Source organism: Ailuropoda melanoleuca, chromosome 13 (genome assembly GCF_002007445.2).
Source record: "Ailuropoda melanoleuca isolate Jingjing chromosome 13, ASM200744v2, whole genome shotgun sequence".
In the NCBI taxonomy this organism is placed as follows: Eukaryota; Metazoa; Chordata; class Mammalia; order Carnivora; family Ursidae; genus Ailuropoda; species Ailuropoda melanoleuca.
This window is the reverse complement of record NC_048230.1, coordinates 75158461-75183938: the sequence shown is the minus strand read 5'-3', so window position 1 is coordinate 75183938 and position 25478 is coordinate 75158461. Positions and strand designations below refer to the sequence as shown.

The following is a 25478-nucleotide window of genomic DNA, read 5'->3' as shown; positions in this document are numbered from 1 at the left end:
GTCTGACCACCTAACTTTGTCTTTTGAATCTAATAGAACAAAAATCGATGCTTTGTTTCGTGCATTTTTCTTTTACATTTCATCTGTCCAGTAATTCATTTTTTACTGTATTTGACAAAAGCATCGGTCCACAGCAGACTGGGAAATGTAAAATCTGGTCCTTCAGCACAGATGGCTTGAAAAGTTCTGCTCTGCGGCCCTGAACACGGTCGGAGGCCCCAGCTGCCTGGGTCTAAGGACAGCACTTCCCAGAAGCATGACTGGGGTACAGGCAGCCCAGTCTCCCCGCTGGATAGTCAGAGGTTTGCCCCAATCGGCCAGTCCTTCCAAGTGAGGGCAGCACGGCCTTCCAGAAAAGACCACCAGGAATAAAGGGGTCTCACAGGGGGGATTGCAAAAACTGCTCCAGATAGCATGTATGCTTTACACGGGAGCCCCAGGACGTGATTCTCTGCAGAGCCACTTGCCAGCTGGGCCACCCCGGCCAAGGCACCTGCCCTCGCGGAGCCTGGTTCTTCATCTCTGTAATGGTACGCGTGTTAAACAGGGCAAAGCATAGGACCCATTCAGCCCACCCAGCACCATGAGGCCTTGAGAAGCCGTGAACTCAGAACCAGCTTCTCCCGCTGTGCTCACACACAGGATGGCAGGAAAGACGCTGGATGGGGGAGCAGACATCAATAGGCCAGACCCCGACCCCTATGCCCTCTACCTAGGAACCCGATCTCCGGTGGCCCTCAGCCCCGCCAGCCTCCTGGATCCCTACAGTCACAGGGCCTGCTGGCAACTCTGCAGGGAACACTCCCACCCAGGGTTGGGGGGGCTGGGTCATTGCCCCCTTGAGCCCCCAGAGAGGCAAGAAGGTTAGCAGGACCCTAGGATGCCCCGAGGAATGTGGACATTCAATGTTTCCCATATGGTGAGCCCGGGAGCAACAAATACCAGAAATACGGCTCAGCCCCCGTAAGGCCCCATACCCACAGTTGGAGTGAGGGGGCAGGGCTGAACTGGTGAGAGCAGAAAACTTGGAGGTTGAGGATCTGGGGTCCAGTTCTGGCCACCTGGCTCACAAGCTGTGTGACTTCGAGCTAATACTATGGAGGATTCATCTTGGGTCAGTTTTCCCAGAAGCAGAGCCTGAGACAGGGATACGGGTGGACACAGATTAGTGGGTGGAGGGAGGGGTTCTCAGGTGAGAGGAAATAAGGGACGCAGGGGAGGGGAGGGGAGAAAGCTGAGCTGGGCTGTGGTCTCATCTGGAGTTTAGCTTCAGCCTGACCCCACATGGAGCTCTGGAGCCTGAATGGTACCACGGAGTAGCCCCTCCCCAACAGGCAAGAAAGCCGAGCTATTACACCCCCAAATCAGTAAGTCATTGACCAAAGAATGCCCGCGGGTGTGGTCATACTCTCCCCGGCTTCTTCCATAGGGCAGCTCCCGTCAGCCAAGATTAGTCTCCCAGAGAAGATCCCGGGGTGAGCTCTCAGCAGCCAATGCCCACAGCTGCTGGGGGTGGATCCTGTGGCCTGGGCCCCCCAATACCCACTGCAGAGTTGTTGTAGGAATTAGTGAGATCCTTGATAGGAGCACAGCAGTGCCTACACACATGTGGCACTCAATAAATGTCAGTCCCATGGTGTCACGAGATCAGAATCCTGATACTGGCTGTGCGATGTTCAATATTGCTAATATTGGCAAACACACTCTTCCGATATCTTTGCCAAGTCCTTTTCCCACCCCATTCCCCTTGGCCTAAAACCCCCTATAAGAGGGGCGGGGCCTCATGGTTGTGCTCTGAAGTCCCTTTCAACTCTGAAGTTCAGAATTCAAGGTTCTACGCACTTCTAGATTGAAGACTCTATTTTAGGACCTCTTACTCTCCCAGATTTTAGCATACCAAGAAATATAGTGAAAACGTTATGATGATACGGGAGGTCTCACAGAATGCCACCCACCCCGACCCACTCGCCCCAAATTACCTAAATCCTCGCTGGCCACCCATGTTGTCTAATTTCCCAACATTCCAAAGAGTTTCACTCTTTTCGTAAGGCCTGCCCCCTCCATGTTTATTTATATTTCAAATGCCCTTGAGAGGGGTAGTATATTTAGTATGTGATGGCTCAGTGATTTAAAAAATAAGTTAAAAGTTATGATCAACAGGCTTCTCCACAACTGGAGGGTCCTGGGAACTCGTTGAGAGGGAATCAAGGAGGGATGGAAGGACCGTTGACAGTGGGGTCCAGGACAGTGTCTACGGCAGAATATAAATTGAGGAGCTTTCTCAGCCCGATTCCCGCCACTTAACCCAGACCACAGCAGTGCTGCTCTGCTGGACCCTGGGCAGTACCCTGGCCTCTGCTTCTTTCCTTCCATCCTTTCCCGCACACCAAAACATACCTCTCCCGTGTCTCATCTCCCAGCCACGCAAGGGTCTTTGCTCTGCCAGGGACTGAAGGTGAGTGGGCAGGTGGGCTAACGCAAGACATCGTGTGATCAGCAGCAGAGCGCAGTAACAGGACCCGGGGCACTGAACTGGGGGTCACACTAGGACTCTATTCCCCCCCGCACGTGGCCCAGTGGGCCACCGCACTATTTGTAACCAGGGTCGGCTGGAAAAATGAACGGGAGTTTCTCCCCTCCTGGTACTTACGCCCTTACAGAGTGTGCTCATCCCATGGAGAGATGAGGTCTTCCTCCACTCCTGGCATCTGACTTGGGCCATGTGACTTGTTCTGACTCAAGAGACAAAGGTGATGCGAGCAGTGACTTGAAAAGGGCTATGAGGCAGGGTTACTCCTCTTGCTGCTCTCAGGAAAACTACAGCCACCACCCTGTGAGCAAGCCTGGGTCAGCCTCCTAGAGGAAGAGAGACCATGGGGTTCAGTTACCCCATGGTCACGCCAGCCAACGGCCAGCCGATCACCAGTCACGTGAGCGAGGCCACCAAACCTCAGCTGACTGCAGACTCACAGGTAAGTTAAGCCAGATCAACAGAGCTGCCCAGCGAGGCCAGTCAGGACTAGCAACTCATAGAGATCATGAACTAGGTGCATGCAGTTGTTTTAATCCACTCAGTTTTGGGGTGGTTTGTTACGTGGCAGCAGCTAACCTGACACAATAGCGAACTTGCATGGTCAGTCAGAGAGACAGAGAAGCACGGGGCTGAGTCTTAGACTGGGTTTCCATTTCTCTCTGGGTTGTACACATTCCTGAATGAGTCGTATCTCACACACACACACACACACACACACACACACTGAGCCTCCGTTTCCTCATTCTTAAATGGAGACAGGGTAACTGCCCCTCTTAGAGTTGTGATGCCTATTCTTACATGGCCCCAGAGCATCGCCCATGCTCAACCTTCCAGGTTGCCTGTACTCATCACAGAAACCTCTCCCTCCCTCACCCCTGCTGAACCCCTGGGGACTCCAAGAGAATGTGTGACTTCCACCACAGCCCAAGCATCCACCCTTCGTGGCCGATCTAAGAAGGGTCAGAGGGGCTTGGTATCTGGTGGGTGTGAGTGTGGGAACGGTTTCTAGAAAAATTTATGAAAAGCAAAACACAAGCTTCTCCCCTGGGAAAATAACAAGGAAACACTCAACTCCAGTTGAAAGAGAAATTTTTGAAGAAGGAAAGTTTATTTAGAGAATAACCAAGCCCCTAAATCAACAAACTGTGGCCTTATCTCTGAGTATGTGGGTCATTCTGATTCTCTCTGCTCCGCTGACCACTCTTGGCCAGGCTGGACCTTGGGGCAGAGCCCTTGGGCCCAAGGTGGCTGAGGAGGCAGGGCCCTGGGGACTGAGCCTTGGGTCCTGCCATGTGCTGAGAGCCAGGGGTGGGGAGGACAAGGTGCCAGCAAGGGGGATGCTGTGGGCTGCTCGGCTGGCTTTTATTTTTAAATCTCCTTATCATTTCTCTGGAGTTTTTTTTTTTTTTTTACTGCCTGGGGCTGCGTGCCGAAGGAGGTCCAGGCTACATGCCACGATCATCCTTCTGTGTCCCCTGGGGCCCCCACCCCACACATCATTGCTCTGTGAAGACAGAGAGATCTTAGGCACTGGGCTCGTTTTCAGATTTTTAGGACTGGCTGACTGCAGGCGGGACTGTTTTAAGCAAACCTTATGTTTGACCAGTGGATAGACTAAAAACAGTAGATTCGAGGTAATTTTTCCATTTTCCGAAGAATTTGTAGTTTGACAAAAGGACCAGATACTTATTCTCTTTCATGGGATATAAACAAGATCATCTTATTTGACACTAGAGACTTATCAAAACCAATCTACTTTCTGGAACCTACCTTGGGGTGGAAAGCCAGGATCTCAGTGGGCAGCGGCACGGAGGGACGGCACCTGGGGTCCACTTGTGGTCCACCTCCAGGGACAAGTGTAGTGGGCTCTGGCAAGGTCCTTCTGTCTCTAAATCTCTTGCCAATCTGCTCCCCAAACTACCCTCTCTGGGGCCTGTAGCCTTCCCTGAGACTTGCCAGCTTACTGATAGGGAAGAATTCCTCTCTTATTTGGATCCCCTCAGGTGCAAACCCTAAGACGAGGATTCTAGAGCAAGGTGGGTTCCCATCCCACCTGTTGAAGAGAGAGATTCATTCCAGAGCACAAGGCAGAGAAGGGTGAGGCAGTGCAGGTAGAAATGTCACTTTGGTACAGGAGGACTATCACTAGACGAGGAGACGAAAGTCCTGGTTCCAGGCCTGGCTGTACCATTGGCTTGGATGACTCTTTCCGCACCTCGGTGTCCTCATCAGTGAAATGAACTTATTAGATGAGAACCATCTGATCTTTCAATATTCTGCAAACATACTCTACTAACCAGGGCGCGGTTGCGAAAATGGAAACTACTTGAACTGAATTCAGCAAAAGTGGATTTAAGGCAAGAAACTAGGTACTTAGAGAACTTTGGGGAGGGTTGAAAGAAACGTGACACTCAAGACAACATGGCTGAACTAGCTCGGGGAGGAGCTGTTTCCCATGCCACACCCACAGGAACACAAGACCTCACTGATAATCAGCGGTCACAAGTCCCCCATGGAATGCTCGTTCTAGAGTAAGGGCATGCTCTCTAGACTGACACCAACAAAACATGGATGCTCTGAGCCCTGCCTCTCAACACCCATGAAATTAGTGACTAGCCACAGGAATGCACTGCAGAAAACCCCAGCATCTCAATGGCCAGCAGGACTGATGGAAGCAGCAGGAAGTTGGTCTCTGTTTCGATCTCGTTCAGAGCCTTAGCTTCATGGGAGTCTGGCAAACGTGGACTTTGCTTTTCCAGCCCCTCTGTATAAAAAGGGCACTAGAAGGAAGTCTACGTGGATGGTGAGTCCAGTGCACTCTGTCCCTCCCAGGTGCTTTGTGCCAGGCCCTGTGCAACACACCTGAGATTCAAAGAGGTAATGGACACAGTCCTGCCCCCAAAAAGCTTATAGTCCAACTCTGTAGCCTAGAAATGCAATGCAGTGGTGCTGTTCCCAGTTAAAAATCAGTACTGAATGACGTGGGGGAAGATAGGCAGGAAAGGGTCCAAGGCAGGGGATTGGGCAGTTGCTTCCGGGATGACAAGGAAAAGTTCAGAGAAGAGAAGTGGCTTGTATGACTCTCTGGGAAGGTCAATTAGGGAGAGGGGTGGTCTAAGGGGAGGGAGCAGCAGAAGCAAGGACACAGATGGATGAGTAGTCATTTGAGAAACAGAGCTGTGTGATACGCAGGGCCAAGGCAGGAGGTGCACAGGGTGCAGCGACTGGCTGCAGAGGTGGGGAAAGGTAGACCAAGCAAGGAATGGCAAGCTATGCAGAAGACCTTAGAGAATGTGGGACACCAGGAAGGGTTTTAAGCATAAAAGATATAGAGGCACAACAAGACTTGTATCAGGATCACCCTAAAGAGAAACTAGAATTCCAGAAATCCAAAAGACTGGATCAGGAGATTCCAGAGAAAGACTAAGCAAAGAAGAGCAGGAAGGAGGAGTGGCCAGAACCACAGGCAACTGGGGCCATGCAGGACACTTCTGGTCCAAGGGGGGTTTCTGCAAGCACAGCTGTGCTTGGCGTCTCATGTAGCTGGGTCAGGGTGAGAGGCCACAGGTCAAAGTCCATGCCCAGTGCCATTTCACTAAGCAAGAATACCCTCAGCGACTTGACCCTCCGTGGAAGCCCTGCCTCACTCAAAATGGATGGAAAGTTCTAGAGGTGAGGAGTGAATTGGGGAAGAGAGAGGAGGGAAGGGGGACAAAGAGAAGGGAAGAAAAGCAAAGACCTGTGACTAGATGTATTCCCAAACCACGCTGACTTGTATTGGGACATAGTCCCAGCTCAGAGCCCAGCCCACGTGCCTTCTCCCAGAGCTGACCTTGGCCCCTCAAATCCTGCGTGGTTTTCTGCAAACCCCTGGGACTTGCACAGAGACCTTTTCAGTGACTTTCACCCCCCCCCCAGTCTTTGGGAAGCTTATTTCCATCCATGAAGAAAGAGAATTGTGCCTCCCCTCTCCACCTCCCCCATCCCACTGCCTGGGAGCCTTTGTCCTTTCTTCACCAAACACTTCTGCAAGCACACAAGGAGAATGCGTGTGCTCCCTGGGAGCAGCATCTGAGCTGGAGATCGGTGCACGTAATCTAGTGGGGGAGGGATCTCAGGAGAATGGGAACAAGAGAAGCAAACGCGGCAGAGGACAGAGCCGAGCAAGGATGTGACCTCAGCTGGTGTCAAGCGGGGAGCTCTGGGCATGAGTGGCACCACTGAGCAGACATACCTTGAGATAAGAGGGCCAGTCTTTAGTACCATGTCAATTGTTGGCTGAAAGCTGCCCTTCCCCAGCAGGGGACATATAACCTCCAAGAGAAGGTAGTTTCCACTCAGCGGAGAGCAGTTCCTGGGAGAAGGAGCCCCTTGTGAGCCTTTAGCAGCCAACACAACAGCTCCACAGTGATGGAGAAAACAGGCGCCTTCCTGGTAAAGGGAATCTGGGCAGGACACCAACAGCATTCAGCACAGGTGAGATGCTCATTTTGTCAAGCTCACTGCAATGAATTCTTTTCTCCCCACCATACCTCTGTCTTCCAGGAGACTCCCTGTAAAAGCCGAAAGAGCTCTGACCTTGAGGTGAACAAGCAAAGAGCACAAGTGGTCCCATGGACCTCTTTCACATGGCTGTGGGTATGCCATGAATCCAAGCAGATCTTCTGGAACACAACTTTTCCCATCCTCCACTCTCTGGCTGAGCCCAAGTCTCAGGAATCTATACCCCCCAACGCAGCAGCTGATCCACAGAAGAGTTCACTGGAGTCGCTCTGTGGTCCCATGGGTATTCCACTTGGCTGCCCCAAGAGCTGGGAGAGATGTTCCACCCAATTTGAGAGAGTTCTCTCAGATAGTTTTACATGAACAGGGTTCTTCCGGCTAAGCTGCAAAGTAACCACGTCAGCTACTTCCCCAATTCAGCATATGATAGAGAGTATCGCCTTTCACACTGTCTTAATCATTCAGGTGCTATTAGAAGTCCAACATCTTTCTGTCTCAAGCCAGCCCCTCCTTGCAAATTTTCTAAGGAACGTGGAACCTGAATCATTTTGAAGAGGGTTCATTCTTGCTTCCAAGTGCCAGAGAGAACTGGAGTCCCACCAATGCTGGGACTTAACTTCTCGTTTTTTGTCAGTGTCCAACACGGGGCCTGTGTATCCTTGTCCATGGCTGATGGACTTCCCCGGCCCAGATGCAGCAAAGGCCTCATGTTTGGGATCCAAGGCTGAGTCATCTTCATTCCCAGCCCATGCTCACTCACCAGATCCCAGAGCTGATCACTGTGAGAGAGAGTTCCCAGCTCCACATACATTGGGTGGAACAAGTTTTCCTTCACCGACCCCTTGGCCTTCATACTGAGTCCCATTATCCTCAGCTGAGTGAATTTCAATTCTGGAACCTCACTGCTCTTCCCAGCCCCTGGGCTTGGTCCACCCCAACAGATTTCCATAACTTTGAACCTCCAGGAACAGACAATGAAATCTGTGTCCTTTTTCTCATGAAGGATCCTGAGACCTTTATGTGAAGAAGGTCTTCTACAACCTAGAGCTCTGCATACCAGGGGGAAGCTTTCCCTCAGCTCCGCAAGAGGAAAGACTTAGGTAGTCTCTAGTCCTCTTCAATGTTGTTCATCAAATGTTCTGGTTCTTTCTGGCTCAAACTAGAATTGCACTTCTCTGCCCTCTTGTGGTCCAGGCGGGACATGTGATCAGTTCTGGCCAATGAGATGTAAATATAAGCAACACATATCACCAGGGCTGGCTACATAATTTATTGGGCCTTGGGCAAAATAAAAACGTGGGGCTTTGGTTTTAAAATTATTAAGGATTTCAACATGGCAACAGCAGAGCATTAAAACAAGCACGGAGGGGCGCCTGGGTGGCTCAGTCCCTTAAGCATCTGACTCTTGATTCTGGCTCCGGTCATAATCTCAGGGTCATGAGACTGAGCCCACATCAGGCTCCACACTCAGCACAGAGTCTGCTTGAGATTCTTTCCATCTCCCTCTACCCTGCCCACTACCTCTCCTGGGCTTACTTGCTCTCTCGTTCTCCTCCTCCCTCTCAATAAATAAATAAATAAATAAATAAATAAATAAATAAAGTGATTAAATAATTAATAAAAATAAAACAGGCATGGAGCCCTAAGCACAGTTTACACACCCACAAATCTGGCTTCACAGACCAGTTGTGAGGTGGAACATTTAATTATCTACGTGAAACACTCCAGAGATCTTTCTTTTCCTCCAAAAGACCAGCGACATTTAAGACTGTGGCTGCTCCAACAACCTGGATCCCTGGCAGCTACAAGGAGCAGAGCTTCCCCCCTCCCCAAATCATGATGGACGTGCAGCACAGCTCTCAACAAGCCTTTGTTGTGGGGGTTGCTTGTTACTGCAATGTACATACCCCATCCTGATTGAGGCACACCCTAACCCAAGATCATTGGTTTCTTCTTGCCGTATATTTACCCCAATAACACAGCCACTCATTTACCCTTTCTAAGACCAAAAAGATCCCATCCTGTCAATCTAGTGAACAGCTAGCTCCTTCACTGGGTACAAATCCATACCTGGTTATGAGCCACTTGCATCAGCTCAGCAGGGTGGCTGACCCGGGGTAAGCCCTAGATAAGTGGAATTCTAGACATTCTAAATATTTTAGAGCTTTCCACCAAAAATCCTTGGACTCTTGTGGTACCCCACATTATAAAGGCCAACACAAAGGGTCCCAAATAAAAAGTGTGAACTCACATAACTGGAAGTAGAGAGATAGAGTAAGCTCTGGCTCCTTTTTGTAGAGATTCTCTCAGCTCTGCCCTCCTCTGTGGGCGCTTTACTCTCAGGCTAGCTTCTCAAGGTGGCAAGATGGTGCCCACAAGCAACAGGGGCAGTGAACTTCTTTGTTCAAAGTAGTGGAAAACACAAAGAACCTTTCGTATAACCTTAAAAGTCCTTCTCTTCAGCCTCGTTTGAATGAGCTAGGTCATGTATCCATTCCTGGACTAAGAACAATTGCTAGGGGAATGCCAAGTGCTGACTGTTTTCATTCATCAACATTTATTGAGCATCGGTTGAGTGCAGGCATTACTCTAAGTTCTGTGATGCAGGAGCTTAAATCTGGCTTCCAGAAATATATATTGACAGAGGTGGGATGGACTTTCCATAAGTGGCTTAGACTAGTCAGAACCGTCCCACCCCCTTCCCATCTCCTGCTGGGGCTGAGATGGGCTTTCTTGATGGGCTTGGACTGGGGGAGCGGGAGTAGGGGGCAGGCCACCAGCACAATGTTGGGGTTCTGCCAGGGAATGGAAGAGGGAGCGGATATTGGGTAGACAACCAACTGTGATTACTCCTTTTTCCTGAAAAGATGTATTTTGTGAAGCCTGTTAAGACCTAACTTTGCAGTAAGACAGCCTTCTGCATAAACTGCAAATGGGAACGTCAATAGTGTGAACTCTTTTGCAACATTTTCACAATACGTAGGAAAAGCTATAAAAATTTTGTATCTACATGATTTTATATCTAATGATTCCAAATCCCCAAATTTGCTAACCAGTTGCCATAGCTCTCTCTCAGATCAAAGCCAAATTCCTCTCCTTCACAGGCAGCCACCGTTCACTGCTGTGCTACTCTCACTTCCACCAGCCAAGCCCTTAAGACTCCTGCACCCCTCCTCTCTTCCTCTCTGCCTTGTCCCTAGACAATCTCTTCAGAGCTCCTACTTCCTTCAAGGGTTTAGCCATGACACCAACCTCAAGATCCAGGGCTCCTGCCCTCCATTTTTAAGGGGACCACTTACTGATCTTAATTAGTTCATTGTGGAACTAATGGACACTCAGTATAGAAAATGTGAAAACGTAGAACAGTCAAATGAATAAAAATAATCATCCACACCCAGCAAATATTTTGGTCTATACCCTTTCAATCTTATTTCTGTATATTTTCACGCAGTTGAAATCATGGTGCATATATAATGTTACATCTTGACTTTTACTCTTATGTAATATTTATGCAATATAACATGCCCCATATTTTTACAAAATCGTTCCAAAGATTTTATGGTTTAATGATAATCTGTCCTCAGATAGTCTGTAGTTCAATCTTTCCCTTTCTGTTGAACATTTAATTTGTTTGCAGTTTGTTGCTACTATAAAGATGATGAGCATTTCATGCAAGAGGCTTTTACCAAATTGTCTCTTTGAAATAGAGTCCCGGATATGGAATGACTAAATCATTAGATATACAATTTTTATAGTTTTTCCCACATATGGTGAAAATGTTGCAAAAGAGTTCGCGCTGCTGGCGTTCCTGTTTACACTTGATGCGAAAAACTGTTCCACTGCATGCATTAGCTTCCTACCACTGCTGTAACAAATTAGCACACATTTAAGGGCTTAAAGTAACCCACATGTGTTCCCGTATAGGTCTGGAGACCAGAAGTCCAAAATCAGTTTCAATGGGATGAAGTCTAGGTGTCAGCCAGGTTGGAAGCTCTAGGCAAAAATCCATTTCTTTGCCGTTTCCAGCTTTTGGAGGTCACTTGCATTCCTTGGCATGTGACCCTTTCCTTGAATTACTCCAGTCCCTTGCCCCCATTGGCACATCTCCTACTGCTCTTCTGCAGACAAATCTCTCTCTGCCTCCCTCTTGTAAGGACACTTGTGATTACTCTTACAGCCAACCTGGATAATCCAGGATAATCTCAAAATCCTTAGTTTATTCATATTTACAATACCCCTTTTGCCCTGGAAGATAACATTCAAAGGTTTCAAGGCTTAGGACATGGGTCTCTTTGGAGGTCATTACTCAGTCTACCACACTACACTTTTGCCCACACTGGGTATTCCTGTTTTTCCTTTACTTTGGACTAATTTGCTAGGTGGGACATTAAAATACCAATGATGAGTGAATTTGCATTTTATTATTTTAGCCATTTAAATTTCCTCTCTTATGACTTGTCTGCTCACTCATGTGCCTGTTGAGATATTAATATTATGCTTACCAAATTCAAAATTATGATGGGTATTGAGGAGGGCACGTATTGCGTGGTGCACTGGGTGTTATGCGCAAGTAATGAATCATGGAACTTTACATCAAAAACTAGGGATGTACTGTATGGTGACTAACATAATATAATATAAAATTATTATTTAAAAAAAAAAGAAGTACATCAGGGGCACCTGAGTGGCTCAGTTGGTTAAGCATTTGCCTTCAGCTCAAGTCATGATCCCAGGGTCCTGGAATCAAGCCCTGCATTGGGTTCTCTGCTCAGTGGGGAGCCTCCTTTTCCCTCTCCCTCTGTTCCTCCCCCTTCTTGTGATCTCTTGCTCTGTCACATAAATAAATAAAATCTTAAAAAAAAAAAAGAAGAACATCAACCTTTGGTTTGGTGTATTGCCAATATTTTAATGTTTGTGTGTTTTCAACAGCTATTTTTCTTTTTCTTTTATATCTCGTTTGCAACTTGTGTTTTGATTTACATAGAGGAGGGTTTTCTCTGCTGAGGGTACAGCTCAGAGTTTTGACAAATGCACAGAGTTCATTGAACTGCCCTTTTTTTAAGATTTTATTTATTTATTTGACAGAGATAGAGACAGCCAGCGAGAGAGGGAACACAGCAGGGGAGTGGGAGAGGAAGAAGCAGGCTTCCAGCAGAGGAGCCTGATGTGGGGCTCGATCCCATAACGCCGGGATCACGCCCTGAGCCAAAGGCAGACACTTAACCGCTGTGCCACCCAGACGCCCCATGAACTGCCCTCTCTCGATGTCCATGATGTGTATAATCTTCTGTTACTAACTTGATTTTTGCTTAATTACGATGGGGTGGGAGCAGGAAGAACTACAGACAGAAATTTCTAATGTTATATAATAAAATTTGTAACTTTTATGACTTCTTCCAACTTTTTTAACTTTATTAAGTATTCCCCATCTAGAGATTCCTTCATGCTTTTATAATCTTTTTTGTATTATATTTGGTTCTTTAATCCATTGAAATTTATTTTGGTGTACAGTAAGATGAGACTCTAAATTGATTTTTCCCCCAAGTTGTAAAGCTATTGTCCCAGCGCCATTTATTGAATAATCCATTTCTTCCCTACTGTTCTATGAGTCCTCCCCAGGGAGACATTTAAAGGAGGTTACAATTTCAAGAAGCTAAATAAACTCTTATAGTTTAAAAAAAAAAAAAACAACAGAATTTTCTTGTCCTAAAACACAAAAGAAACCTATGCTAAGTTAAAGAACATTTATTCTTCATTTTTAACCTATCCTGGATTCTCATGCCAAAAATAAAAATAGTTGGTTGTTTTAGGACGTCCTTTTTTTTTCTTCAGCTTTATAGTGGAGCTAAGTGAAAAGTGACAAGTTTAAACAACAAACTAGAGATGAGCTGTGGCGTCTCACATAACTTCTGTGTAAAATTTTATAATTGGTGATAGATGTGTGTACTCACACGTGTGTGTATGTGTGTGTATGTGTGTGTGTTTTTTGCTTAAGCCCTTGCTCCTCAAACCCTGATCCCCCAACCAGCAACATCAGCCTCAAACGACAGCTCTTAGGGACTTAGGATCTGAGGCCCCACCCCAACTTAACGAATAGGGGGCGCATTTTAACAAGATCCCCTGGGTGACCCATGAGCATGCGAAAGTCTGAGAAGCAATGGCTTTGGCATGGCCTTCCTGCTTGATTTGGCTACGGCTTCCGTTCTGTTATCACATTCAATCTGCAAAGCAAGGTCTTCTAACCACAGCAAAGAAACAGAGACCCGCCCAGGTAACTCCATTCAAGGGAAGCAAGAAGCATCGAAGCAGCTCCAGGGACTGAGTTGTGTGGGCTCCTCTCAGCCTGAAGAGCTCTCTGATCATCATTCTTGTTCTTCACCATCAATGTGTCTTGGCCACTGGCCTATCTTCTTCTTTTTCCCCCAATACATATTGGCTGGTTCTTTCCAGAGCTTCCTGGTAAAATTCCATAAAGGGATTGTCTGATTGCCCTGATTATTTGCTTTACTGTATGAAGCTGACCTTTCACGCCAAGCTTTCTCATGGCCAGCCTGTGTTTTGTCCACCCTTGGGCCCCTTCCTTATCACCAAAGGTGATACAATTTCCCTTAGAAGGACCCATGGGTGTGGAGTGTCTAAGTGTCCCTGGGCCCTCTTGTCTTCACTCCACATGTAAGTTAATGTCTCAGCTACTCTGAGCTGCTTCCATATCCAGGACGCAAGAGCGAGTTTCCAGGTGGCTGGGGAGGGCAGAAGCCGGTTCTTCCAAGGGCTCATCTCAGGCCTGGCCTCTCTCTCTCCATGCCAGCATTCAGGAGTCCTTTTGGCCAAATAGGACACAACGGCTAGTGACTATTTACTGAGCATCTGCCAAGCTGAGGGAGAGACAGGAGGAGCTCTGGTCTCCACCCTTGGAGAGCTCACCATCTGCTGTGAAGCTAAACCAACTACAGCAAAGACAAAAGCAATCACAGACAAATAGGGGCTTTTACTTAAAAGTAGTTGGGGGGAGAGACCAGGAAGTCTGGCCAGAGTGTTTACCTTAACATTACAACGCTCACAAGTAAACTGGCAAAGTCCAACCCATCAGCTAGCTCATTCATTTGGCCCCTGAGTTCATTCATTCAGCAAACACGTGCTGAGCATTCAGTGTCATTTAATCTTCATGATACTGAGAGGCAAATATGATTATTCCCATTTTACAGATGAGGAAACGGAAGCCTAATGAGGCAAAATGACCTGCCCACGGCTGAATATTGTAACAAACCCCAGGCCAAGTCTCAGCAGGGAAAGTGATAACCAGCACAGGGACAGAGGAGCCAGAGGGCCATAAAAATCCCCATGATAAGGCTGGGACTCAGACTTAGGGCTGCTGCCTGATTCCCAAGCTCCCGTTCTCAGCTGTTGTACCCTTGGCTCCTAATCCAGGGCTGGGACTCAAAATTGCAGGGAAGGAGGGAACTCCTGGAAGGGGGTGGAAAGCTTGCTGTTGGAAAAATAGGAGATACTTTCTCCAGATAGACTAACAGCTACATTTGAGCACTTACTGACTCCTGTACAAGAATCTAGGAGGCGATAGATACTGGGGCTATTTGCAGAGATCTGAAGTCCAAGTAAAAATGGTGAGAACTTGCTTCTGAGTTCTACCAGTTTGGGGTGGGGGCCCACAAACTCCTTTAGGCTTCCTTGGGGGATGGGCGGTGGGGAGAGAGGAGCCAGGGGACCCAGCCAGCACAGGTGAGCTTTGGCAGGGATGAGGGTGCCCCCACGCTGAGTCCAGTCCCTTAGCCAAGGACACAAAGCTGGATGAAAGACAGAGGCAAGACCTCAGCCCAAGTCTCAGCAGGGAAAGTGATAACCAGAACAGGGACAGAGGAGCCAGAGGGCCATAGAAAGACCTCACATGGACCCAGAATCCTCATCTTCTCCAGGATTACAGAGACTCATGAGCCCCTTGCCCGTACACCCCAATCCATGTAAGAGAGAAGAGGTGAGGTGGCTGAGAATGGAAGAAATGTTATGCTGAAGATCCCAGGCATTAGTTAAAGGGGACTGGCTAAAATATTGCATCATAGTAAGTTCTAAAATAGGGGTGCAGGGGCGGAGGGGAATCTGCTCCCTCAACCATTACTGGGTGGGCGGGGGTTCACATACGACAACAGCAGAGTGATTACAGACAAACCACATTTTCCCTAATAATTAAGTTGCTGGGGAGTGTTTTATAAAACTGCCACGCACACAGTGGGGTCACAGCTACTGCAGAGGCTGGTCTCTGAAGTAAGGTGAAATCATACCCCGTGTGGTACATGCCGTTAAATGTCCCTTCTGAGGTCACCACACGGGCAACCAGCCTAGTCAAACTCTGGGCTAGGATGGTGATTCTGCAGTTGAGCACTGCAATGAAAATGCACATCTTTTTTTTTTTAATTTTATTTATTTGTGTGACAGAGAGACAGCCAGCGAGAGAGGGAACACAGCAGGGGAGTGGGAGAGGAAGAAAGCAGGCTCCCAGCGGAGGAGCCTGATGTGGGGCTCGATCCCAGAACGCTAGGATCACGCCCTGAGCCGAAGGCAGACGCTTAACGACTGTGCTACCCAGGCGCCCCGAAAATGCACATCTTTAAACCTTGCACTCGCTTTGGAGGGGCTGGACCCCGGTAGAGGGCGTGAGGATCTGAAGGTCACTGCAGGCTAGCAGAGCAAGTGTTCCCATTGTGACAGGGAACGCCGCCATGGGAGAAGGAGTAAGTGACATCACAGTCATGGGTGTGACGTCCTCATAGAAGATGAGACGACAGGTTCCTGGCACGGACACAGCATCCCACAGGCTGAGAAGAAAGTGTCCTTGTGAGGAAGTTCCTGCTCCTACAGTCATTTATAAATAAGTTCAACAGCCTTCTGCCTTGACTGCTTTGACCAGCCTGCGGCCTGATCAAGAGGGCATGAAACAAGAGGTCCAGCCTCTGCTTCTCCCAGCCCACACATCGCAGCTGCAGCTAACCTCCCCACTGCTGTGCCGGTGCTCCCTGCAGCACCCATCCCAGCAGTAGACATCGCCTACTCTTCTTCTTCTGGAACTAAGGTGCTGGAGCCCCACATTTGACACTGGAGAGGAAAGGAAAGCCAAAACGTATGGCTACCATCTTCCACTGATGTAAGAGTCATGGTCTTCCCCCTTCACCCGTGTTTCTCTCTAACAAACAAAGTCTTGCTGCAGGAAGAGTGAATTGCTGCGAGCATCAGGAAAAAGGAATCTGCCAGTGATTAATAAGATTCCTCAATTCTATCTGAAGGGATTCTAGAAGCAGGACGGCTTCCATTGGAATATGTAAATCTCATAGTGTAATTCAGCCCAGAGAAAGATACTGGATTACCATTAATCTGGGTAGGTAACAAGGAAGGCTTAATTTAAATACTAAAGAGACATGGTCTCACTTGTGCTCTCAGACCAAGCAGTGAGTCTTACCATCATCATCCCCATTATAATATTATTGTGTTATTTCTGTAGATCAAAGCTCAGGAGCAGCCCTGGGAGCTCCACACTTTCTCAAGGTTGAAATCCATTCATTCATTCAACAAGCATTCTGTGTTTGGCACCAAGATTACAATATCAACAACCACAAATTCGTCGATCTCAAGAAGTTTATATACTGGTGGAGAGAGACAAACAATAAACCAATGATTTTAAGTTTATATACAATTAATATATCAACTGGATGAAAAAAATAGAATAAGGCACTGGAGAGTACCAATAGGGGGTGATATTTTATATGAATGATCAAGGAAGGTCACTCCGAGTAAGGATTTCAAATAAGTGAGGAATGAGTCTTGCTGAAATCTAAGGAAAAACATTCCAGGCAGAGGGAACGAAAGTGCAAAGGCCCTAAGGTGAGACCTTCCTCGGCAGGTTCAGAAAACAGCAGGAGGCGAGTGTGGCTGGATCAGAGTGGGCAAAGAGAATAACAGTAGAAGCTCAGGTCAAAGCAGTGATGAAAGCCAACCCCTCCCTTGTGTATCATGGAATGGCTCCATATTTTACTCTGAATGAGATGAGGAGCCTTTGGTGGGTTTTGAGCAGAGTTTATATACTACTGTGACCTGCCATTTTAGAAAGATGAATCTGCTTCTAGTAAGGAAAATGAGGTTGGCAATCATGAGACCTGTGGGGAGGCTGTTGCATTCATCAACAAAAGAGAAGGCAGTGGCTCAAGCCAGGGTGGTGGAGAAGGTAAGAAGTGCTCAGATTTTGGATGTATCATGAAAGTTGAACCAATAAGTTTTGCCACCATATTGGATTTGAAGGATGAGAGAAAGAGGGGGGTCAAAGATAACTTCAAGATCAAACTAGACTTCAGTTTTTAAGAAGGGCAAACATTTATTTACTCCAATTTCCAAAGAGCCCTGGAGAAGGTTGGCTAGACCAGCAGGCTTTCTACCAGGAAGGAAACAATCAGGACCAAGCTTGAGCCAATGGCTCCGGGGAAGCACCCAATGAGAAGGGCCTTCTGGAAGGAGGTAGAGCTCAAGGAGATGTGACCTCAGCAGCATGGGAGATGGCTGTGAGGTGAGAGACATGATTACTTTCATAGTTTTCCAAACCTTCCCTAAAACTGCCAAACTGTCAAAATGCTGTGTGTGATCAGATTTCTGTGGCTATGGGCTTTGTGCCCACTGTTGTTGGGAATTTGAAGAAATTGGTAGGAAGTCTCTGGACTCTCAGGAGCCATCAAGTTGGGGATTCTAGCCAAATTTAGCCAGATACCCCCAGGGCAGGGCCCCCACCTGCCAACATCAGAGTTCTGAGATATATTTATTCAAGTGTTTTATCTGGGAGTCTTATCTTCTCAACAAACTGGTAGGTCTCTTGAAGGCAGAGATGACTTTACACTTATTTAGACCCTCAGGGACTTACTCAAGCTCCATACAGAGTCCTCAAACTGAACCTGATTGCATTACATTAACTTGGATTCCATAATGCTCATGGAAATTTTGGTTTAGAGTCCAGTTCCTTCATTATCTTCGTTTGAAATCTCCCAAAAGCAGACTCTGAGACAAGAATTACCATGCATTTAGGAGGTAATCTCAGGCAGCACCAAGCGAGGAGTGGAAAAGTGAGATAAGGCAAGGAAGGCAGCCCATGAAGGGGGCATCAATAAGCAGGTCACCACAGTGAAGAGCTGGGAGCTCACTTCTGCTGGAGAATTTTTAGGGCATATATAGAACACATCAGGGTGTCCCACATAAGGGTGAGGAAGCTAGAGTGTTTATCCACCAACTCCCATCTGTCATTAGGTCAGGGTTACTCCCAGGACTCCTATGCCCCAGCATTCCAACTTGCCCTATACAAAGAGATTCCAAAGACTGGGAAACATCCCCAGTCTCAAGTGCTTGTGGCAGGAAGCTTTAGGTGGGAAAGGGAAGAATGAGCACCAAAGGGATAACATGGGCAGGGCATCAATAGCAATTGGAAAACTAATTTTCTTCCTTTTAAGTGATAAAGAAAATGCTGGCTCACAGAAAAAATAAAATGAATGGCTGCATCAATTCTCTCTCTCTTTCTCTCTCTCTCCCTCTCCTCACCCCTCATTCTCTCTCGCTTTCCATTCTCTGCTCTTCTTGTGTTGGCTTCACTTTGACCAACTCTTCATGTCTTCATGGGTCAATGGCAACTAGACCACAAGAGCAACCTCAGCCTAACATCATCTGACATCATTCTTACATCCAGAAATCCCAGAAGAAAGAGTTTTGCCTTCCCAAAGCCTTCCCAAATGTCTCACTGGACCAGCCTGAGTCATTTACCTATGCCTGTGAGGGGCCGTGGCGATGAAATAAGCTCACTTGAAAGTCCAGGACTGTGCGCCCACCCCAGAGCCTTAGAGGTTGGAGTTAACTCCACAATAACAACATAAATAACGTGAGAAATCAAAGGTCTATAAAGGGAGAGTGCATTGCCCAAAATCACACAGCCACTGTGGGCAATGAATAAGAGAATGACGGACCACCCAACAGAAAAATGGGCAAAAGTTTTGAACAAGTACTTCACTAGAGAGGATATCCAAATGGTCAATAAACATATAAGTGTGAGGTGCCCAACCTGATTAGTCATAAGGAAAATGCAAATTAAAACCATAATGTGATATCATTTCATAACCACCAGGATAGTGAAGATGAAAAACAAAACTTCAACTATTGGCAAGAATACAGAACAATTGGAAATCACATACATCACTGGTGAGAGTGAGGTTGCTGAAAACATTTTGGAAAACTACTTTGTAGTATCTGCAAAAGCAAAATAGATGCCTACTCTGTGGCCCAGCAATCCCGCTCTTTGGGGCTTGTGCAATGGAAATGCAAACACATATCTGTCAAGACATGCACAAGAACGCCATAGCAACCTTATTCACAATAGCTAAAAACTGGAAACAATTCACACATCCATCGAAAGCAGAATGAACAAACAGACCACGGTATAGTCATAAAATGAAATGCTGTACAGCCATGAAAAAGAATGGCCTGTTGTTACGCACAATGTGGATAAATTGCACATGCGTAATGTTGAGGAGAAAATGACAGACACAAAAGAATATGCACTGAATATTTCCATTGATCTAACTTTCAAGAGCTGGCAAAATTAATCTATGCTATTAAAAGTCAGGATAGCAGCTAACCTTGAGGAGGTATGGGCTGGGAAGAGAGCATGGGGTGGGGGTTTTGGAGGTGTTAATCATCTTCCATTTCTCTAACCAAGTGCCAGTTACATGGGTGAGTTTGGTTCATGAAAATTCATCAAGGAGCAGTACACTTTCATTCACTTTTCAGAATGAATGAGATTTCAATTTTTTTTAATTTCATGAAAGAAAAAATTATCCATCCTGTTAATGAAATAACTAGAATTAATAAAACCAAGGCTTTTCTCTCCCAGTCAGAAGGTTTTCTTTTTTTTAATGATTTTTTTTATTATATTACGTTAATCACCATACAGTACATCTCCGGATTCCGATGTAAAGTTCGATGCTTCATTAGTTGCGTATAACACCCAGTGCACCATGCAATACGTGCCCTCCTTACTACCCATCACCAGTCTATCCCATTCCCCCACCCCCTCCCCTCTGAAGTCTTCAGTTTGTTTCTCATAGTCCATAGTCTCTCATGTTTCATTCCCCCTTCTGATTACCCCCCTTTTCTTTATCCCTTTCTTCCCCTACCGATCATCCTAGTTCTTATGTTCCATAGATGAGAGAAATCATATGATAATTGTCTTTCTCTGCTTGACTTATTTCACTTAGCATTATCTCCTCCAGTGCCGTCCATGTTGCAGCAAATGTTGAGAATTCGTTCTTTCTGATAGCTGAGTAATATTCCATTGTATATATGGACCACAGCTTCTTAATCCAGTCATCTGTTGAAGGGCATCTCGGCTCCTTCCATGATTTGGCTATTGTGGACAATGCAGCTATGAACATTGGGGTGCATATGGCCCTTCTCTTTACTACGTCTGTATCTTTGGGGTAAACACCCAGTAGTGCAATGGCTGGGTCATAGGGTAGTTCAATTTTTAACTTTTTAAGGGACCTCCACACTGTTTTCCAGAGTGGCTGTACCAACTTGCATTCCCACCAACAATGTAGGAGGGATCCCCTTTCTCCACATCCTCTCCAACAATTGTTGTTTCTTGCCTTGTCTATCTTTGCCATTCTAACTGGCGTAAGGTGGTATCTCAGTGTGGTTTTGATTTGAATTTCCCTGATGGCTAATGATTTTGAACATTTTTTCATGTGTCTGTTAGCCATTTGTATGTCTTCATTGGAAAAGTGTCTGTTCATATCTTCTGCCCATTTTATGATTTGTTTATTTGTTTCTCGTGTATTGAGTTTGAGAAGTTCTTTGTAGATCTTGGATACCAGTCCTTCATCCTGTAGTGTCCTTTGCAAATATATTCTCCCATTCCGTGGGCTGTCTCTTAGTTTTTTTGACTGTTTCTTTGGCTGTGCAGAAGCTTTTCTACCAAACAAATTCCCCAGCACACCTTCAGGGTTCCCTTTAACCAGACCCAACAAAGCTGATTGCTTCTATGTTACACTTTATTGGAGAATGGAGTCCTCTTGCCTCTTTCATCCTTACCCATGTATGAAGGCAGCTTCCCAGCCTTTCCTGGATCTTTCCTTTGGCAGCTTGTACTACCCTCCCTGCTCTGGGTAAAAGGTAGCTGCCAGGATTCCAGCTTCCCTTTTCACCAGCTCTTTCTCTTCTGGAATTTCCTTGAGCCAAATGTTCTTTGAGTCTTTGGTTGGTCTTGCTGAGCTCTTTCCAACTCCTGTTTAATTCCTTCAATGGGTAAAAGTGTTCCAGATTCAGGATGAACAGATGGATGCATGAGAAATGAAATTCACATAGTCATGAAGGCCTTTGGTTCTCATTGCCAAGGTCACATTATAGAATCCTCTAGAATTCAGGCCATAGGAGACCCTCTACCCCATAGGAGATCTGTGTCTTTAGAGCTCCAGCTATGGGTGGGCTGCACTCAGGGACCCACTTTCTCTTTGCTGATCTCCTGATAGTGATAGTATCTGTTTCTGGAACAATATTTGAAATTAGACTCATAGGTTAGTCTAATGGCAGGGGTGGGAAAAATCAGTCTATGGCAAGTGTGAGGTGCTCTCTGAAGCCAGGACTGGAGGTGAGTCTGAGATGGGGTCAGAGGTCCATCCATGACCCCAAACGGTAGGTCGTAACCACTTCCCAAGTTTCCCTCAGTTGGGAACAGATCAAGTACTGTGTCAGGACAAAGGTACGCAGATGCTCTGGCCAAAGGTACCCAAGCAGCCGCTCGGGCCCAGAAAGAAGATGTGGGTTTTGGCTGGTCAAAGTGGCACTTTCTTCCATTACCCAAGCTACTTTGTAGTAAACTTTTCAGTCAAAGCACGTCTTTTGGCAATACTTGGGGCCTAACAAGCTTCAGGGTCACTCCAAGTTCATCAAGCTCTCTCCTCTTTAGCAAGGAGCTTACACTGAGAAACCCTGCTTCCCAGGCCCACCTGCCCCTTCCCTTGACCTCAGCAGACCTACCTCCAAGTGCAGCACCTCAGCTCCACCTGGCCCCTAACACTCATTGTCTCCCAGTTCTCATCATAGGCACAGTGAACCCCAACAATCTCAGAATGCTTCAAGGACCCTAGACCCACTGGTTCTCACGTTGAGGCCACCTACATGGTTTGGGTGACCCTGAATGCGTACTTTGAGATAAGGATTCGAGGGCTGGTTTAATCTGGGGAGAAGTGACACTCATGGGACAATTGGGAACTGAAAAAAAGAAGAGAAGGCAGCCCCAAAAGGGGGTATATTATCCAGCAAGTTACCACTCTGGGCGTCTGGAGCTACTCCCGTGAGCAAGGCTGGGAATGAAGCTGGCTGTGTGTAGGGCTGGCAAGGCAGGCCCAGCCTTGGGGGAGCACGCAGCACACCCTTCAAAGTCATCTCACCTGAGGATGAGGAAGTTGCCATCTGCCGAGGTGTCTTTCCTTCTCTGTAGCTCATTGTGCGTGTGTGTATATATACGTCACCTCTTCCTGCCCTGCACACGGGCCATATGCACTCCCGAGCCAGAAAAGGAAGTCCTGGGGCAGAGTCACAGTGTTCACCGTGCAGAGGCAATGCTGCAGGGACGTGGCCAGGGCACCAACAGCATCCACTGTAGTCCCCATAATCACGTCGCCAGTGCCCATCACGCCAGCGTTCATGGAAGACTGTTCAATGACTTGGCCCTGTGCATGCCTGTGCCATGGGGACAGAGAAGAGACTCAGGCCCCAGCCTTGGGCAGACAAAGCTCACACCTGCAGCAAGAGCCAACACTCAACCAGGTGGCCAATAGCCCCTGGCCTGACGAGTGACCATCACTAACATGCTCCGTGGGGGAGCAAGGGGAAGAGGACGACCCAGTGGAGGTATAGCCACAGCTGGGCCTGGAGTTGTGCGCGGGCACAGGGCAGGCAGAAGGGGTGAGGCGGGAGCGAGGCTGGGAATGAGGGTACAGCTAGCCGTGTGTACGGCTGCCGAGGCAGGTCCAAAACAATTTAATCCATCAGCCAAATGTGCATTAGCTCCCACAGCATACATGGTGTGGAAAGCAGGAATGTCGGTTTGATTAATTATGCATTCTGTTATGGTTATAATTATTTATGGATTGGAGGGTAAAGAATTATCAAGCAGCGCTGGAATGGCAAGAATTCGGGAAGTTAGTTCAGATGAAGTGACCGGGATCCATGGAAGCTGGTTGAGCAGGGGAGTGGCATGATGAAGGAGTCGTTCCCATTTGTGTCTGTGCCCCCACCAGGAGGAAATCAAGCGACCTCCAGGGCCTGTGCATTCCTGGTAGAGGGTCTCCTTCCGTCCTCCAGCGAGCGCCCATAGCTGGTCTCCCTGCAGGTCCAGCTGACTGCACCATCTGCTTGGGGAAGGGCTCCTCTGAGCACAGAGCATGCAGGAAGTGGCTGGGAATTCGCTCCTCAGCAGCAGCCCTCACCCAGTTCGGGGTGGGGGAAGGTTGGGGGCAGTGCTCCAGCTTCCTCACGTCTCACCCCTCGAGGGACATTCAAGCAGAGGCCCCAGCAGGACAGAGTTTCCTGAGGGCCCCCACCAACCCATTAATGTGCCCTCCACTGGTGTGTCCTCCTTTCCCTCTCTCACCTCCCCACTCCTCAGAGAGAGTTCTGGGACTATCTCCCAAATAACCCCCTTGGATCCAAATTGTTCTTAGGGTCAGGTTACAGCCCATAGCACTAAACAGAGAAAACGTCGTGCGACGCTCACATAGGAAAATTGCCTGGGAATAGAAATGTTTAACAATCTTTCTCTGGATATGAGAAGACTGGTGGGGAATTTAAGAGCAGGTGAATCAGGGTTGAAGGCAGAGAACCTTGGGGAGGTAGTCAAATATTTTCTTTTCTCTTTTTGATGAAGCAACAGTGGTAAAATCAACTTCAAGTTATCCATAAGTTAAGGGAAGTCACCAAGTTAAGGGAAGAGCATCTTAAACAGAGAACTTACATTGTCCAGGGCACCAAACCAGACTGCTCACTGAGGCACAGCATAAATGCCAGAGAGGAGGAGCAGCACCCGTCCCGGGTCTATCTGTCCTCAGCCTCCCTTCCTATCTCCTGGCACCCATCCCCGCTCATGTAGTCACTCAGTTCCCCAGCCACAAGACCATGGAAAGGGACACTGATAGTATCCTGTCAAAGGCACCCCCCTGGCCACTGCCATGTCCCACACCCAGCTGCCAGCACACCTGCTCTCTGGCCCCTGGGGTCTGCTGTGCAGCCTGCAGCACAGACTGGGCATGCCAAATGCCCCAGGATGGGCACTCAGCCACAACTGGAGTTGGTGGGTAACTATGCAGCATCCCCCATGGTTGGGGTAACCTTGAGGCATGCGCTCTACACTGCCTCCTAGAGGGTTCCCGTGGAACTGAGCTCCCACAGTGGGAACTAGACTGAAAATGCCTCCTGCATAGGCTGACTTCCCTTCTCTCTCTCACTTTCCCCTCACCAGCCAGTGGATCACCTCCCAAGTAAGGTACTTGCACTCATACTCACCTGATGCATGCTGCTTGGGGAACCCAACTTAAGGTAAGAGTGGGCAGGTGGCCTCTTCTCGCTGAGTCTCTAGTCCAGGGTAATATCTTCTGTCCTCTCAAATGAGGGTGCATGGGACAAGATGAGGTTCATTCAACACTTGTACACAGTAGGAGAACCGTCAACATTCATTTGATAATGATAAAAGCTTGCTCTGGGAACATCATAGCTATAGCTTCTCAAGTATAGCTTGCTTTGTACAAGTCAAGAATTTGTTCATCTCATTTGAACTGGATGACCATCCAATGAGGTGAGATGTATTATCTCAATTCACAGCTGAAGATGTTGAGTTTCAGAGAGTTTAAGGAACTTGCTCAAGGTCACAAAGGAAGTGATGGTGCCAGGTTTTACATCCCACTCGATCCCAGACTCTGTTCTCCTACCCTTATGCAAAACTCACTCCAAATAAAAAAATAACATCTTTACATCCAATGTTGGTTGTATATTGAATTTGGGGGGGGGTTACCTTTTTCTGCCTTGAACAATCCTATTCACCTTCAACATTCAGCTCAGGCTTCATTTCATCATGGAAGCATTCTCTGCTTCCCTCCTCAGCAAGAATGGGCTAAATGCTCAGGCCCTCACTGGACTCTACCCACATGCCTCAGACCCTATTGTGATTCTCCAGTTCCTTCACTGCCCACATTCACCTCCCTGCCCAGCTCCATAAGCCGAAAGTGTAGCTTGAAACATAGGACATGGGGTCTCCCTCTCTCAAAATGGCTTCAGGAAGGTTCCCAACAACCTGTGCCAAAGGCCTAGGGCCCCTCAGAATACCACAAAGCATTAATAATAATAATAATAATAATAA

General features: G+C 47.4%; 1 protein-coding gene across 1 annotated transcript in view; it reads left to right on the top strand.

Annotated features, from left to right (window-relative positions):
* The first annotated feature begins 2873 nt into the window (after positions 1-2873).
* The window catches only part of ADRA1D (adrenoceptor alpha 1D), a 99389-nt gene continuing 76784 nt past the window's right edge, over positions 2874-25478 (top strand). The window contains exon 1 of the mRNA XM_034641607.1: positions 2874-2972. Within this exon, the coding sequence (XP_034497498.1) occupies positions 2874-2972 (99 nt within the window). The remainder of the gene's footprint in view (positions 2973-25478) is intronic.